Raw genomic sequence first — 18,237 nt, 5'->3', positions numbered from 1 at the left:
TTTTTTATTTTTATTAAAAAAAATCTATACTGAAACATCACTAAGAACTGCGACTTCGGCTAATCAGTTATTAAGGGAAATTATTAAGACTTTTCGCAATGTTTCACTTGTGGATGTTATGAGTTATCGGCCATATACTAATACTTTTTTAGATAACTATATACATGCAATAAGTAGAAATTGTAAGTAGTCAGAATTCTTAATAATTTTGTTTAATAACGTTATTTATAGAAAGCAGTCTTGGCTAAGGCATAGTTAATAAGAAAAAATAACCTTTATATTATCTGCTAGTTCGTATATAAAATTGTATTTATTATTCTATACGATATTAACTAGCCACCACTTTACTAATTTAAAGCCTGTTTATAATTTACTTCATAAAAATACTTGTTGTTTTGCACCAGTGAAAGAGGGGTGGCTTCATAGCGAAAACAATTCATTTCATTGATCAAAGTTTGTTCTCTTAGTTTTGATCACCATCATCGTCTTCTCAGTGGGAAGAAGTTTGATCATATTTTGTATACACAGAAGAAATGAATGGAAGCGACAGAGAAGCGGAGAAAACTCTGCATGTTGTATAGAAAATTAAGCAGGAGGGACACTTTGAAGATGTGTTTTCCTAATATATATTAAAATATGCTAATAGTTAGCAGAATCTTAGTATTTTACATTAAATATTCAAATTGGAAAATAAATAAAATTATCAAATTTGATAATAGTTTTCTTTGACATGTATAAATCTCATAAAAAATAGTGTTTAGTTTCAGGTTTAGTGTTTTTGTTCTCACAATAAAGTTTTGCAATTTTTGATGGTTTGAGTACTGAATGACATTATTTTTAAAGAATGCATAGCTTAATGATATCTGCTTCTTTTGAGTAAATCCTGTTCCCCACTGGAACAGAAATATGTCTGTGGACTTACAACGATACTAATCGGGTTTCGATATATGTGATTGGTAGTACACAACTGGCTCCTTGTGTAGCTTTGTACTTAATGAAAAACAAATACTAAATCTATGCATTATTAAATATTTGTATTTTATCCTAAGAATCTCTGTGTTCTTAGCCTACTTAATTCTAATGCTTTTACTTTAGCAAATTTCTATCTTCTTATCCAATTAAATTTCGATGTTTATTTTGAATAAACTACATCTTTCGGTTTTAAGAAAAAAAATGGACATTTAAAGATGTCATTAAAATTAAGCAAATATTTTTTTTTGGTAATGCATTTTCAATTTAACAACATTTTGTTTGATTGTTTTAGCAACTTTGGAATAAAATAATGATGTTATTAATAGTAAACGTTGCAGAACGGTTCAACATCGTAAAAACATATTAATAAATTTCTATGACGAATCTTGTGATACGCTAATCGAATTTTCTATTTATATAATTTATTTAATATAGATATATATATATGTCAAATCTTTTATTATGTTTGGTAAAGACCTACTAACTGCATCACAAAGTATTTTAGTACAACAATAAAACAAGTTTTTTTTTGCTAAATCAGTTAAATCTCTACTAAATCTTTTAATGCACCACTGAGAATCTTTTGATACAGCTGTCAAATTCTACGACCTCTTCAGTGACATTAAGTTCTTTGCTACTTAACTCAGTTGTCCTTGTACACGGCTTTGCAAGTTTGCAAGTAAAGTGTACAAATAAGTTCGTGTTTCTTTATTTTCACAGATACTATGCTATCATACATCCAGTTAGATCTCGCTATACGTGCACTACCAGTCAGGCTCGCCGACTAATTATCGCCATCTGGATTGCTTCACTGACGCTCGCAGCCCCTATAATATTCATTCAGGTAAGAATTCATAATGTCCGAAAGATAAATAAACATGGAAATTGAGTAAATGCTATTTAAACTCACGGAAGTTTTAGATAACTAAGTACATTGAAGGATAAACAGCTTGATAGCTACAGAGAGCTAATAATGGATAGAAATACAGCATATAAAACAAATTTCTTGATAAACACACTGATGGAGGAGTCAGAAATCAGACAGATTGTTTATTTCAGCACAAATCCATAGAGTGGGCTATCTGCGCTGTGTCTACTGTTGGGGAATGGGTCTCCGGATTTTAGCATTATAAGTCCGTGTACTTACCAGCAACTTAATAAGGGAGAAAGAGATACACGGATTACACACATATAGATATAGAAAATAAGGAAGTCAATAAATAAAAGCAGGCACAAATAATGACCTGCGTTATACAGTTAATTTTTACCAGTTGTTCGTGTGTCTACATGTTATTTTGAACTCTGTTTATTTAACTCACTATACATTCTATTTTTTAATGCTTTTCATTAATTATATATCCTTTTGAGGGTTTTATTTACATTTTTTATAATTTGCAAATTTAAGGAAGATAAGTTAATATAGTAGTTTTTCAATAATTTTACATATTAAGATGTTCATTACTATCACTGAAATTATCAAGTTATATCGATTTGCCCCAATTGTTTCGTCTTGTGGGTATATCTTACATATTATATGTTTATTCTTATAAACCGTAAGCATTAGGTACGCATATTCGTAGTTGATTTTTGGCGTCGTAATAATGCGTTTATTGAGAGATTGATAATTTAATCGGTAAACACGTATGTATAGACTAATATTTTCATGTATCGGTCCTGGATGCACACTGGTTAAAGTCAGTAGGATGAATCCTTTAATAAATCTATCTATCTTGTTATCATTTTCTGGGTTTAGCTACTAGAAACAAACTCAATCCAAAATATTTTCAATAAACGCGACTTCCTCATTTTCTTTAAGTTTTTATTAAAATAATAATATGTTGAGATATAAAGCTGGAAGCAATCAGTTTAGCTGCATTATTTACTTTCTTGCATTCTTACGTTCTAAATTCTATTACAACAAAAAAGTAATAAAAGAAAGAAACTAAAGATCGTGTACAGCAAAAGGAAAAAGAAACACGAAGGTTTTTATAAACACGACAACTTACTTTTATTTTTTTTAAAAGGCAGAAGGTTTTTCAAGTGAAACGCATAAGGTTTAACGAAGGAATGGTAAATAACCTTTCAAATTTAATGACAGCATCCGAGAAAAACCAGACCGACAAAAAACAAAATTATAACGGTGATATTGTCACCTATCGAGCGACGGAAAGTGAAGACAAGATGATATAAAAGGGCAAACAAAAAAAAAGTATTTTAAAGAATCAGCAAGGATGATTTTTAGCTAAGAGTGTTGTTCGAAAGAAAGTTTAGAGAGAAGAAAGATAAAAATGATATAGATATGTTCGAAATTATTACAACTTAATACTTTTAGGCATACATTTAAACCAGTTATATCAACTATTCTATGATTCTATATAGTGATGGTATAACCGTGAAAATATTTTACAGGATTTCCTGCGACTCGAAGTGAGATACGCTGATTCATTTTTCAAAGTAATTTCTTTGATAATTTCTTGATTGTCTTTAATATTTTATCTCATGTAAAATTAAATATTATGAAATAATTAAAACTATCAATCATTTCTAATATTCATGACAATTTTTTCAATTGGAAATTTAATTTAAAGCTCAAAATTCCATTATTAAAGCTATATACTTCTTAAACAATGACTTTTAACTTATTCCTATTCGACTAATTTGTATGAATTTTAATAATGACTATTAACGTAAACATTCTTAAGCGAAAAATATCTGCAGTTTACACATATTAGTTTGTTTGTTTTCAAATTCGCGCAAAGCTACACGAGGGCTATCTGCGCTAGCCGTCCCTAATTTACAGTGTAAGACTAGAGGGAAGGCAGCTAGTCATCACCACCCACCGCTAACTCTTGGGCTACTCTTTTACCAACGAATAATGGGATTGACCGTATTAATGTGTATTAATGCTCGTACCAGCCGTTTTATAATACATTTTAAAGTAATCCTTCTTTAAATCAGCATTAAAAACAAACCTAAAAAAATTAACTACCCTAAATATTGCCTTCAATATAATCACTACAACAAAATACTTAATTCACCAAATTAAAGCATATAAATACTGGCCAAAAGGATAAAAACTGGTAAACTTTATAATCTAAGAAACATCATAAGGTCTTTAAAAATTGCCACAGCTTTTAACGCTTTTGCGGACGGAGTTTTAGAATGAAATCATAACATTTTACCATCAGTACATTGGAATTTGATGGATGTTTTGGTCGTGTTTTGAGAGACCTGGGAAACTCAGGTGCTATTCTGGATATCTTCCTCCTTTTTTGACAATTTATTTATCTGTAATTAAAAGCTAAACGATATCAGGGCTCAAACACTTCTTTGGTAGCTTACAGTGGTCCTACATCCCTCTTGAGAGTCATGTTCGTGGATTTAAAATGTATATTTCTTAGTGAGTTTTTTGCTATTTCTTTTAAGTTGATTGTGTAACAGTTCCACCCTTTAGTTCTGTTGGCAAATCGTCACAGTGTTTTCCGAGCTACATTATCAGACGCGGATTTGCCATAAATATAGTTTTAAATACATTTATAATATTTTATTCTAACTAATATTTTTATGATCTAGCATAAGTGGCAGTTTTTTATGATACATATCAAGTGAAAAAAGATATTTAGGTCTATCATCATCATGTATGATTTAACGACTTATGGCTGGTGTCTATGTGTTTTGATCAATTTCGATAATAATACCAAGTTGGCCTTTGGAACATTTATTAATCTTTTTAACAGTATTCAACTATTTGGTTTAGTTATGGTTGGAAATTTGTGGCAGTCCATTGAAGAAGTAGTGAAACTTTTCTTTATTGCCACCTCGTCTGAAAAAAAAGAAAAAAAGAAAAAAAGTAATTCTAAAATTTGAATCTCTTAAGGGTATGCTGTCTGCTCAGATGATAAAGACAATACAGTTAACACCTCTTCCTGGGAAACATCTGCCCCAGGAGCAAAATACTCTAAATAGGTGCTTGTCTCATTCATTTTCTGTTTTCCAAAAAGTTAGATAACTAGTGAATAACACCTGTCAGTTTCCATTTGTTTTATACGGAATCATAGAACATCACGTCATACAGTGTTGGAAGATATCTCTATATCATAAAAGCGGGCGACAGTGCATTTGTTTTGATTAAAGCCATTTATTAAGGTGTCACTTAATCGAACTAAATTATCTGTGGTTTGTTGAAATGATTTCCTAAAACCATGATGTAATTTAGGTAATTTTGACGTTATTTCTTAAACTCTGGAGAGCATATTGCTTATTATTCTTTCTAAAATGTTACCTTTAGAGCTGATCAGGGTGACTGGACAGTAGCTTTGTAGTTTATTCGATGGTTTATCTTCCTTTAGGAACGTAAGTACAATTTCTTCCTCCTAAAAAGCTAGGATATAACCTGAGATTAGAAATAAATTAAACAGTGCTGTTAAATGGCCAAATAATCCCTCAGTGTCCTTATATACCGTCTTCTCCCGATGTTTCGTTATGGTGTGTTTTATAGACGGAACGACTTATATTTTTGTGACTGTATTTGTAATTTTACTGGCATAATCGTTATTGCATGTAAGTTATAAATTTTGAGATTAATATTAATACTTGTAAGTTATAAATTTTGAAGGTTAATAGAATGAGCTGGAAAGTTGGTGTGTAAATGTGTGTATTTTGTAATACACTCTCATTTACTGTTTTAAAATAGTAAGTATTCATATCTTGTTCATTATGTTTTGAATATGTTTCTCAATTGTTCTTTGGAAACTTCTGCTTCTTGTATATTTTTATAAACTATTATTATTTCTTGGTATTGAATAGGTTTTGTTAGTGTTATGAGTATTTGTAAATCGTTTCAACTACGTCCAGAAATTCTTTGATTCTCTATCTTTGTTTAATTGTAAGTATCAAAAATACTATTTATCTTATGTTAACTGTTTTATTTCGTTTCGTATTTTGTTTTTTATTGCGTTTATCTGGTTTTGATGTGTGGTTCTGTATTGTTAATGTGTATTCTTCTTAGGTACTAACGTTCTTTCATGATATTTATTATTTATGCATGTGATTTCCATCTTCTGTGAATTGTTTTTCTTTTGGCATAGAATGGTCGGCAGATTTAGTGAGGCACTCAGTAATTGTTTTGTTTTACAGTAGTCTTCTACATCCGATTATCTCGATTTATTGTCGACTCCAATATTTGCACGTTCTTATAATTTTCAGAAAAGAATTTTGGTCTATCTATGGGCTTATTACGATGGGGTTCGAGATCGAAGACATACCCGATTGGTAAATGATCACTGTTTAAATCATATCCTACATTAAAATTTGAATATTTATTACTGAGATTGAAATAACTTGCGCACAAATCAAGGATGTCATTGGAATTGTGTCAAAGATGTGTATGTAGGTGTATCATAATTTAACAACACACAGTCACTATTTTCTGATAAGTTAAGTAATATTCTTTCATTTCTAGTCGTTGTAATATATCCAAACGCTACATGTTTACTATTAAGATATTCTGCTACAATGATATGTTTGTGTTAATTTAGTTTGTTTAATAAACTAATATCTCTAGTTTTAGAGAAAGAACATTAAATACCTGCTATTCTAATGCATTCATTTCTTACTGAGCGGATATTAATAACTATACATTCAGTATTTCTCAGATATCTATAGCTATACATTCACTATTTGTTAGGTGGATATATCTAGTTATCCATTCACTACTTTGTTAGCTGAAGATCTATAAGTATACATTTTTAGGCGAATATCTATAGCTGTACATTCACTACTTGCTAGATGAGCATCTGTACCTATACATTCATCACTTTTTAGGTGGATATATATATATATAGCTATACATTCAGTACTTGTTAGGTAGATATCTATAGCTATACATTCATTACCAGTTAGCTTGATATCTTCAACTGTACATTCATTTCTCGTTAACTGGATACTTACAGCTATACATTCACTTCTTGTTGGCTGAATATATATAGCTATACATTCACCATTTGTTTGATGGATATATCTATAGCTATACCTTGAGTACTTGTTAGTTAGGTAGCAATAACTATACATTCATTACTTGCTAGGTAGACATCTACAGCTATACATTCACTGCTTGTTAGTTGGATATCCATAACTATACATTCATTACCTTTTAGCTAGTTACATGTAGCTATACACTCACCGCTTGTCAAGTGGATATTTATAGAAGCAATACCACCTTTTACACTGATGCATTGTAAATTGCAGGTGCAAAAAACCCATTAATTGTTATATTATATATAAAATTATAGCTATGAGATGTTTCTTGGTTATTGTGGTAAGTAATGTGGTGCAACAATTTTGTTAGTTATTAGGTTTCCAGAATTCACTGACGAAAGAGAAAAACAGGTTTTTAGCAGCTTCCATTAAGGGGTTATTTTCTGTATGTTTTTGATATGTCAGTGTATAGTTCGTGGTTTTTATTTGCTGATCGGTTATGTTTGGTTCTTTCTGTTTTTGTCTCTTTTTTTGATCAAATATTTCTTCATTACGTGGTTAATTTTGAACTGCTGTGCCATATTACATTGTGGTTGTGTAGTTGATGTCTGAAGAAATGGTATTGTTGTATGTGTTTGAGTTATGTAATTATTCCTTTCATATTATGATGTTTGTCGTAGATCTTTGTTTTGATTTGTTTGTATTTAGAACAACCTTTCTAATTTATTGTATACTGTTGCTTGCAATAACAACAGTATGCGTTTTCGTGTTGTTTTGCAAATTGTGTGTTATGATGATCTCCACGCTACGTGGGAGAGGTTTACAGGCTGGCGCAGATGTTCGTAGCATTGGCAATTGACATAATGCGTCACGACTACAGCAGGTGTTTTTGATTCTTCGAGCTGAAATGTCTGATATAAAACTCTGGACATCCTGTGTTTCATGTGTATTTGCTTTATTATGTTTGTTGGTTTTAGTGTTGTACTTTCGTGAATGATATACTCTACTGTAAAAGTTTATTCTTTATCAGTTCCACTTCTAAGTTAGGTGTGTTTACTTTATCACAAATATTTTTGTGTTTGCTTCTATTCCTGGAAAATGAACGATCATATTATTTGAATTAAAAGAGTTTTGGGCCCATTCTTAAGTGGGCTTGTTAAGTCATCCGCCTTTGTCCTCCTTTACTAAGTGTTAGCGACGATCTTAATGTGAGGTTTACAACGGGAAAAGTCCGCGTGCCCTAATGGATAAGGCGTCTGACTGCGGATCAGAAAACTGAAGGTTCGAATTCTGTCGCTGACGATGAGTTATATATTTATAACTCTAAAACAAGGGGTTCAATTCTCCTTCATAAGCACAGCAAATAGTCAATGTAGCTTTGTTATAAGAAAAACGCACACTCTACTTAACTTTTAGGGCCCGGCATGGCCAAGCGTGTTAAGGCATACGACTCGTAATCTGAGGGTCGCTGGGTCGCATCCTCGTCGCGCCAAACATGCTCGCCCTTTCAACCGTGGGGGTGTTATAATGTATCGGTCAATCCTACAATTTTTGGTAAAAGAGTACCCCAAGTTGGCGGTGGGTGGTGATGACTAGCTGCCTTTCCTGTAGTCTTACACTGCTAAATTTGGGACGGCTAGCATAGATAGCCCTCGAGTATCTTTGTGCGAAATTCAAAAACAAACAAGCATTTACAACGCCTTATTTCATAAAGGCTCTTAATAAAAAGATAAGTAGAAATAATTTTAAATATCAACGTTAACACAGTATTGATCAAAAGTACAAGTAAATCATAACTTGGGACTATTACTAATATAGATAATGAGATGTCCTGCGTAATTTGGATGGATTTAAGGTAATGATTTTCCTTAAGTACGGTGAACTATGATGTTTTTTTTTTAGAATGGGAATTTATGAGTAACTTTTCTTAAGTACAGTAAAATATAATAGCGTTTTTTCTTAAGTAATGTAAACTACGATGATTAATTTTCTTAACGCGATGTATTTATAGAGATAACAAAATGTGAAGTAGTTATGGGAATTAATTTTTAATTACGAGTATAAATTATGAATTATTTCCCGGAAAAAAATCAACTAGTTGCTAAAAAAACAAAATTCCAGGACAGTTTGAAGCATTTTAGCTATCTGAGAACAGCGCTATATTTTCTAAAGTTAAAATATAAAATTTATCATTTTTTAAATAATTATTTTCATTGATTGAGAACAAATTTCATGGTTCTCTGCTTCAGAAAGGAAATCCTTTTGAAGTAAATCGTAAATCTCAAGCGCTGAGCCGTAAAATGAGATGTATAAAAAAATATTACGTTAAAGAAAACTTTTATTTGACTCAAACTTTCCTCATCCATAAGAATGCAGCGGATGAGAAATAGGAATTATATAGGTTGTCAGTTTACTTGAAACTTTACACTGATGAAATGGCAAAAAAAAGTTCGATAAAAAGTCACAGTACTTTGTCGATACTGTGACAAAGTATTTGTCAGCAAGACCTACAAGTGCATTAATACAGATTGGAACCACTCGAGCATACGTCCTTTCGTCATCTGAGCGATCCTAAATACATTTCCTACCTTGTGTCACACATGCTAGTCAGGTTTGTTTATTTATAATCATGCACAAAGTTACAAAATGAGCTATCTATGCTCTGCCCACCACGAGTATCAAAACAGGGATTCTATTGTTTTAGCTCAGCACACATACTGCTATGCCACTGAGGGGACGCCTCGAGAGGAAGGTATTCTAGCCACATAAGTAGCGTCTATTGAAATAAATAGTAATAATGTCATATAAGTAACGATTTTTGCGTCATTCTGAAATAAAAGTAAAATGGTGATATAAAATTATTTCGTGATTAGAGAAAACGGTTATTAGAAAATACCGATAGAAAATAATATAAAATAATAAAAAAACGTGTTTATTTCTTAAATATTTTTGAGATAAGAAATAGAGCGCTTATTTGTTAAAAATCACCTGTTTAAATTACGAACAATATGAAGTTTTGAAACATCTATTTGTAGGATAATAGATTTATTTCTATATAAAATTTAGTCTCTAACGAGACATGATCCCGTACAGCATTTAAGATACAAATGCGATTAATTGTAAGTTGATATTGTTAGATATACAACATGAAAATTATTTGTGAAAAACTCTATACTAAGTTACGTTTTTAATGCTTTTACGCTGAGTGAATACGTTATATTCATTTGTAAACCTTTTCTTTAACATCAGAATTGATATACTAAAATATATTGTTGGAATGATATAGAATTGTGACTAATAATCAATATACGTTAATAATTAATGCGTCTGTTTCCTTATTTTAGTATAGATACAGAGGAACTAGACATGGTTAGACAAGTAAATCATTTAATTTAATATATGAATATATCGAAATAAATAGATTAGCATTAAAAAAATCTATAGGTAAAACATATCCTATACGTATAAAACGTGAAGAAACAAATCACCCTAATGCTTCGTAGCTCATATATAGTTAAGATAAATACACTTTCAAATAAAATACATAGGTCTAAGGTAGTTTGTTTCCAGATTTTCTTTGAGCTACGCAAAAGTTATTAGCGCTAGGAGTTCTTACTTTTACAGTTGCTAGATTAGCGAGAAGGTAGGCGGTTAACAGAACCAGCCGCCAACTTTTGGGCAATTGTAATCGATTAGTATGATATGATTGTCACTTTTATAAATGCGTCCATGGTAATACGAAAGAGAACGCAAGTTTTTTTCGTACAAAAGACAAACCGTTGTCTCTGGAATCCATAAACGGAACGATATTATTGGCCTACCCTAAAATATATGTTTATAGAAAATATGCGATATGCATTGTGCAGTATCAATGATTCATCTAAATTTATAAGAAAAGACATGTCAGCTCAACTACTGTTCTTGGAGCTGCTTCCTTCGTAACTGATCTTGCTCATTTAGGTGGTTGTAATCCCGCTATTGTTCGACACAACAATTTTAATTATAACAAATTTCTGCAAAGAAAACAGCAGACAAGAAATAAAATCTAGGTCACACAGATTGACAAAGTTCCTACAGATCTTTCTATTGTATATAAATAGCTACTTCCAACCCCTCATTTAAACAGACAGAAATCCATTACAGCTGTGTAAGGGGAGTTAACAGTTATGTGGTCGAAGGGAATTATTATGATTCAAATTTCCTTGGTCACTCATGAAGCCAGTTATAAATATTGAAATTTGAAAGAAAATTGTTGAACATCTAGTTTTTGAGCCTTCCCAAACTTTAAATCATTTATTAGTCTTTATAGACCATTAAAAAACTGACGGATTAGGCTTTGATAAAATATGCAGGGTACTCCCACCTTTCCTTAAATTATTCACCAAAATTTTCCCATCACCATACAAGAACAACAATCACACATTATACATTGTACTACGATAAATAAGGTTTAGAGAAGCCCTAAATTACAACGAATATGGAAATATATTTTAATTGTTCCAGAATTTGTTTATCAAAAAATTATCTTCCTATGAATACTTTTTATACGTATGATGTTAAATGACTCAATACTTTATTAGCGCACCAAATCTTTTAATGACATTCTTCTTTATAATCTGAGCTTTTAGATTTTTATTAAATCTTTAATGTGTTACCAAAAGATAGACAGTCGCTTTTATGTCAATTATATTTAGTAAAATGTATCATGTGTTAAGATTACGTCTTTATTCCAAGGCTATGCATGTAGACCTACTTATTCGTAATAGTAATAAATTACTTTAATTACTAGAAGTCCAAGGTCTTCCTAACATAATCTTATCATCCAAACTTTGACATATAACTACCCAGCAGAAATTGATGAAGTGTACTAGATTTATCTGTTTCATGAAATTGTCTTACTCAAGTGGCTTTGTAGTAAGTGGAAACTTCTACACACCCATTGATATTTTCATAATTACATCATATAACCTAAAGAAAAATCGACTTAAACGACTAGGCCTAAGGAGTATGATAAAAATTCTACCTCAAAGTTTAAACCTAAAAAATAATTTCATGTACCATCATTATTTGAAGCTAATGTTTTGGAGAAAGGAAGAAAGAAAAACATTTTTATACACAAAAAAATACTTAAAATATTCATGATAAATCTAATTAAGGCATCAGTGATCTTAATCCTTATATTTTAATTAGGTTTTTCATGAAGATTTTAAGTATTTTTTTTTATAAAACATTTTTCTTACTTGTTGAAAATATTTTTCTTTTAATGTGTTGATAACATTTTGAACCTTCTAGAGGGCAGGCTCGAATTCCACTATTTTTAGACAGTCTTAAGTTTATGCATATACTTGGCTTGACGTAGGCATTTCAAAGAAAGGTAGTAAATTTAAGGATAGCTAATATCACTTATTCAAAAATAATGCAAACAAGATAGTAAGGATGACAACTGCATCATCTCTACGTACTAGCACAGACACACAACGCAGTAGAATGTTAACAAATAAAAACTGAATAAATTAAATTAAATTTGGTTGAATAGTTTTATATATATATATATATAGCTACATGTTAAGTATTGCCTATGCTGCTATATATGGATGAGGCAAATTTCATCTCTACTAACTTGTTTCCATTGTTTTGAAAGACTGATATCAGCCATCTCTACACTTCTTTCACTTTTAGAAAATATTATAACCAAGTTCTAAATACAATGAAGTTCCTGCGAACTTAAACTTCACAAAACTTATTTTAGTTTTAATAACGGATTTTCCATAATTCAGATACGTAAGTTTAGAAACTGATTTCAAAATCCTTGCAACACGTAAAGATTTTTTTTACAAATAGGTAAAGAAAACTCTTACTTATATCAAATCATTATTTTGTGTACCACAATGAACATTTTTTATTATAATGTTTAGGTTTTAGAACGATCGATAAGACTCTCACGTGTTGATTGGTTTATAAAAGGTTATAACCAGTGGTTGTCAACATTTTAATTATAACAAAATATTGTTACCTGATTTCAATGAAAGTGATTCACTTAAGTAAAAGTACATATTACGTTTTGTGACAAATCTGTACGTGATGAAGAAAAAGTAATATCATTTTCAGATTAAGCGTGCAGGAATTACTGTAGAACAAGACAACAAAACTTTCTCAGGATTTTGCTATTGGCTGGTAAATCCTGTTTCACCCTGTACTTTAGTTTTTTTAATGGAACACCATTTTTTTTCAAAAAAAGCTAGCTTCAACAGTTAGAAATAACATTTTTTTACACTAGAATTATATTTTGTGTTAATTAATATTATTTATTAATAATCTTATTATAGTCAAGTTTGCGATGTATACGTACAAAACTTAACAGCTTAGAAACTTCCGCGTCGATCATCAATCATAATTGTGTAATATTTTCATAACCTGGCATTATTTTTGCACCTGACAATAAATGAAAGAACTGAAATTTCCACAAAACTGACATGTTCCAGATTTAACCAATAAACACTGCAAACAAATACGAGTAAGTTTCGAATTTAACCATTAAAAATTACAAAATGAGTTTAAAATATTTTTCAATTGTTTTTCTTTAGTGAAAACCTCATGAAAGTTTCAATAGTAAGGTACTTTTATTAATGAATGTGTCTAGAAAGAAATACTTCAATGAAATATAGTATGTGATCTTATGTTGTGATGATAGCTCATTTTTAAACTAAAATTTCAAGAAAATCTTTTTTTCATGAATTGAAAATATTATTGGATGCCAAGTACAATTACATTAATGTAGAATAGTTAGTAGATTCCAGAAAAGGCTGCAGGCTCAAAAACCTTCCTGAGCAGGTGATTCTGCTAGCGTTTATAAAAGCGAATACTCTGTTTGAAACTATATCACCTCAGTAAAATTGACTGACACCATCGTTTCGATTTTTTAATTACCATGTAATAAAAAAAAGAAAGCAAAATAAGAAATTCAGACTTTTTGCCATGATATTTACAAATATTTACAGAACTTGTGACAATCATCATATAAATATTGCTGTAGAAACAAACACTATATAGTATTGTAAAGCTCTCATAAAGTATTGAGAATATATTTAAAACATCATTTCGATAAACAATCGAGCAATCCCTACACTGAGAGTGCTATCACCAGTTTTATATTCAAGACAACAATATCGGGTCATAGTTTGTTTGTTTTTTCAAGCGGCACAGGCAAACGGAGCGTTAACAAAAGTTAAATGACTGTGGTATATATTAGATGAACATATAAACACATCACAAAATGGTTCTCTGTATCGAAGAATTATTTTTCACTTTTCAGATGAAAACATTGTTTCGGAATAGGTATGATTTGGAAGCTCATTGCTGTTCTAAACACCTTGTTGTGCAATGTTTATTTCTTCATGGCGGACAATGGAGGCATCCGTTTTGAAATTTTATTCCTCTTAGTGAACCATAACAATCTCGATATACAAATATACTTCCCGTAAAGAGATATGGCATATACCATTAGAGATCTAGCTTTACTTTCTACGGCAATGCACTGACGAATGGTCGGAAATTAGTTTAGATTAAACATATAGGCGCTAAACAAGTTGCCCATAATGTTATAATCCGCATCTTTGGTAATATACTGATACATTAACATTTACAAATCGTTATGATAAAATTCGATATGGCTTTTTTATAACTTTAATCACATTTTAATACATGGAAAATAAATTAACAACTTCAGAATGTGAAAAATAGTCTTTCATCAATACCAAAGTTATCAAAAATTACTAAATACAATTTGCATTGGATGATAAACTTTATGCTTCACTACCAAATAGTCTGACTGGTTGAATATAATTTGGTCTTTAAAACACAATGTAAATACTTCTAATGAGCTTAATTCAACATTTATAATTTTTTATTAAAAATAAAATACAACTTAATCCATTTATAATTTAATCATTAAACGAAAAAATTACAATGATAAAACGAATATTAAGATATAGTTTGATTTATATCATAGAGTGAAACTTTAAGAGAGCATTTACTTTATGATCAGTTATCGTGTTCGTATAGTATTTGTTATTATTTAAGCAAATGAAAGACAGTGTTTTAATTATTTGAGTCAAAGTGCCGAAAGTATTATTATTTTTTTATATAGCAAACTATAAAGGTTAGATAATAAACATACTTTAGAAAGCTTATCTGTAAACCTAATAACTTCAACAGGGTGTGTTATAGACGGTTTAGTGTAGTGATTTACATTAATATAGAAATTTTATGTTTAAACGTTCGGTTCACTCAGCAGATAGCCCAATGTGGCTTTGCTATAAGAAAACAAACAAACATGTTTAAACGTTCTGGTGTCATAGAGCTAATTGGAGTACATAGTGTTTTTCTATGAATAGTTAACACTGGAAGTTTTTCATTCTTTTAAAATCTGAAACTTGTAGATTTACAGGTATGATATGAAGGACACTTTTAAGAAGCATGTTATTAAATATTTTTATATATTACGAAATGTCTTCATAATGTATTTATAATTTTGTTTATTTCTCTCAAATTTTAATAAGTAACTGGTAAACTCCCACAACATCCCATATATTTAGCTGCCATCTTTTTTATGAATTAAAAGGAAAGTTAGAATTAAAAAAAGAATATTAGTGTAGTTATTTTTGGTAGAAATAGACAACCACATTACAGGTCCATCTAGGCTCAGCTGTAATGGTAGTGAATATACTTTTATAGCTCACAACCACGCTATATGACCATGTCGACTGACTTTAATAAGTGGATAGAGAGTGATGAGTGACTTGGATTTAAATATGGCTATCTGCAACACATTGTTCATTTGTTGGTTGTTTGTTGAGCGTTTATTATAATAAATCAAGTTAAAACAAAACGATTTCATAATTTGGAATAAAAGATTTAAACAAAATTAAAAGAGCCAATGGTCTGTAACAAGTTAAAAACACGAGGAAGTTGGACAGTGTCACTATCACCAATGATACTGTTCATTGTCAGGGATAAACGTATAGAAAAGACATGTCAAAAATGGTGCAGCTGCTCATGGTCGTAACAACAGCACGACAGTAAAATGTGGGCTATTGTGAGTTGAGTGTCACAAAAGTCACACATTGGTGGATCAGTTCGAAATAAAATAAAAGTGATGAGTTGAAAAACTACAACTAATATATAGCTTAGTCAGGACAACTTCCTCCTTCTGATGTTTTGGGAAACAAGATGGTCAAAGAATAACAGACGGTTTGATCTAGAAAAGCTTGTTATGATGTTGCTCACTCCAAGATTACTGCCAAATAGCGTAAAGATGAACATTCACTACAGGAGTGTAGACTATATATGGAATAGGCGCTAGAGCAGACAGATAGATGCAATGTCAGCTGACTCATTCCCACGGATACCAATATAGCCAAGCATCCAGAAAAATCTGATCGGATAAAACGAGAAGATGAAGAAAAATAAGCCAATTGTTTTAGAATATCGACGAAAACAGGGTGAGAACTAATACTAAGCGATTTCAGGGTCAATAGAGAGCTAAGAGGTTCACTGTTAGTAGTACAATTGGTGTATTACATAGATTCTACATGATCTAAAGCAAGAATAATTGCATACAACTCTGCATTGAGCACAAAAATTGAAGAACTGATCATGTGAGCCACCGTCGAGTCACAACAAACAATGGCACATCCTAAAGAATCACATGATTTGGAACACGCTGTATAAATCGGAATAGAAAAGTGGTTCAAAATATATTTGGCAAAGAGAAAACAATACTTTCAACATGGAGTATCTGCATTCCTTAGATGCGTCAAAGAAAGGTCAGATGCTAGGATGGTAATAAGGTATTGGGGGGATTGATCAGTGGAAACAGCAATTTCATGAATGACACACGAAACACAGCCAGCTGCACCTGGATATGAACTCCAAAGGAAAGAATGGTAAACCATCTACCAAAAGAGCATAGCCCATTGAGAAGGAAAGATACAACCTCAAGTGGGATTCTGTGGTAACGATCGAAGTTTAACTGTATACTGCAAATAAAGTTGCAAATGGTGGAGGTAAAGATGACGTCCATGTGACTCAGTTTAAAAACTCTGGACTGGAGAAGTGTGAAAAGCCCCTTTAAAGAGCTGAAGCCCAATATAGTGAATATTGTCCAGCATTTTCAAGACTGAGGTCTAATATGAAGTAAAAGAGGGAACAATAGTCGGGAACATAGAACATTAATTCACTCTCCAAGAAGTGGAAGAGAGAGCATGGAAAATGTTCAGTGCTGTCGTACACTTGACAGATAACTCCGTGATGTGAGGAATTTAGTCAGCTTACTGTCAAATATACTTTCCAAAAACCGTGGGAAATACAAAAATCACCAAGATGGAGATCGAGATTAGGGTGTATTACTCATTGACGCCAAAAATGCTTCCAAATGGTTTTGGAGAAAGAAGAGATAAAACTGTTTGCTGAGATTTACTTCAACAAGCGATTGAGAGCAGTTTAAAGCTGCATCTCTAAAACTTCATATTTGACGAATGACACAAGGTATGGAAGTCATCAACATAAAAGTTGTCCTCAGTAACTTTCGAATTCAAGAGGAGATCACTTTGTTTTGCATTAGATGTTTCCACCAAGTTATCCCAAGGAAATAGCTTCGTGAGTGATGTAGAAAAACCAGTAAGTCCCTGTAATTCATTTTGACTGAAAAAGTGACATTTGCTTTAATTGTTTGTCTGACAAAGGATATAGTATATAAAAAATAAGATGCAGTTGTAGGAGGAGGTGGTGACTTCTTTTCAAAGTATTCTAGACGTGGTCATTTACCAATGAGTTGATTTTATTATTTTATTTTTATTTGGATTTGGGAAATACAGCTTGGAAAAGAAATGTCCAGTATCCACTGTCCACACCCACTATGGAGTCCTATGATGGGATGCACTACAATACCAATCAAGGACACTGAAGCAATACCATGGTTTTGTGAGCACAATACTCAAACACCAGCACCAGAAAGAATGTCAGCAACATTCATTGAGAATGCTTAACACTGGTACTTTGATGACTCTAGCCTAACAGGATCAGCTAGTTGACCATAGTGGAGCCATCCCAAGGCAGACCGTGTACAATAAATCAAGATTAAAGTGGTTTGTTGGGGTTGAACCCTTCAACCAACAGGACACTCTCCTCCCCTTCACGGCTCGCCATGCACGACAAACGTGTAGGTGGGTGTTCAGATCCCAGAGAATGTAACTTGCAAATACGTAACTTTCTTTGGGAGATCTCTTCACC

General features: G+C 31.5%; 1 protein-coding gene across 1 annotated transcript in view; it reads left to right on the top strand.

Moving 5' to 3' along the window:
• LOC143244858 (QRFP-like peptide receptor) overlaps positions 1 to 18,237 on the top strand; it is a 52,713-nt gene that overhangs the window by 20,707 nt on the left and 13,769 nt on the right. Inside the window, exon 3 of the mRNA XM_076490279.1 lies at positions 1,693 to 1,816. Coding sequence (XP_076346394.1) covers positions 1,693 to 1,816 — 124 coding nt within the window. The remainder of the gene's footprint in view (positions 1 to 1,692; positions 1,817 to 18,237) is intronic.

This window comes from Tachypleus tridentatus, chromosome 2 (genome assembly GCF_004210375.1).
Source record: "Tachypleus tridentatus isolate NWPU-2018 chromosome 2, ASM421037v1, whole genome shotgun sequence".
NCBI classification, from domain to species: Eukaryota; Metazoa; Arthropoda; class Merostomata; order Xiphosura; family Limulidae; genus Tachypleus; species Tachypleus tridentatus.
Note: the sequence above shows the minus strand (reverse complement) of the source record. Positions and strands in the feature narration are given on the sequence as shown.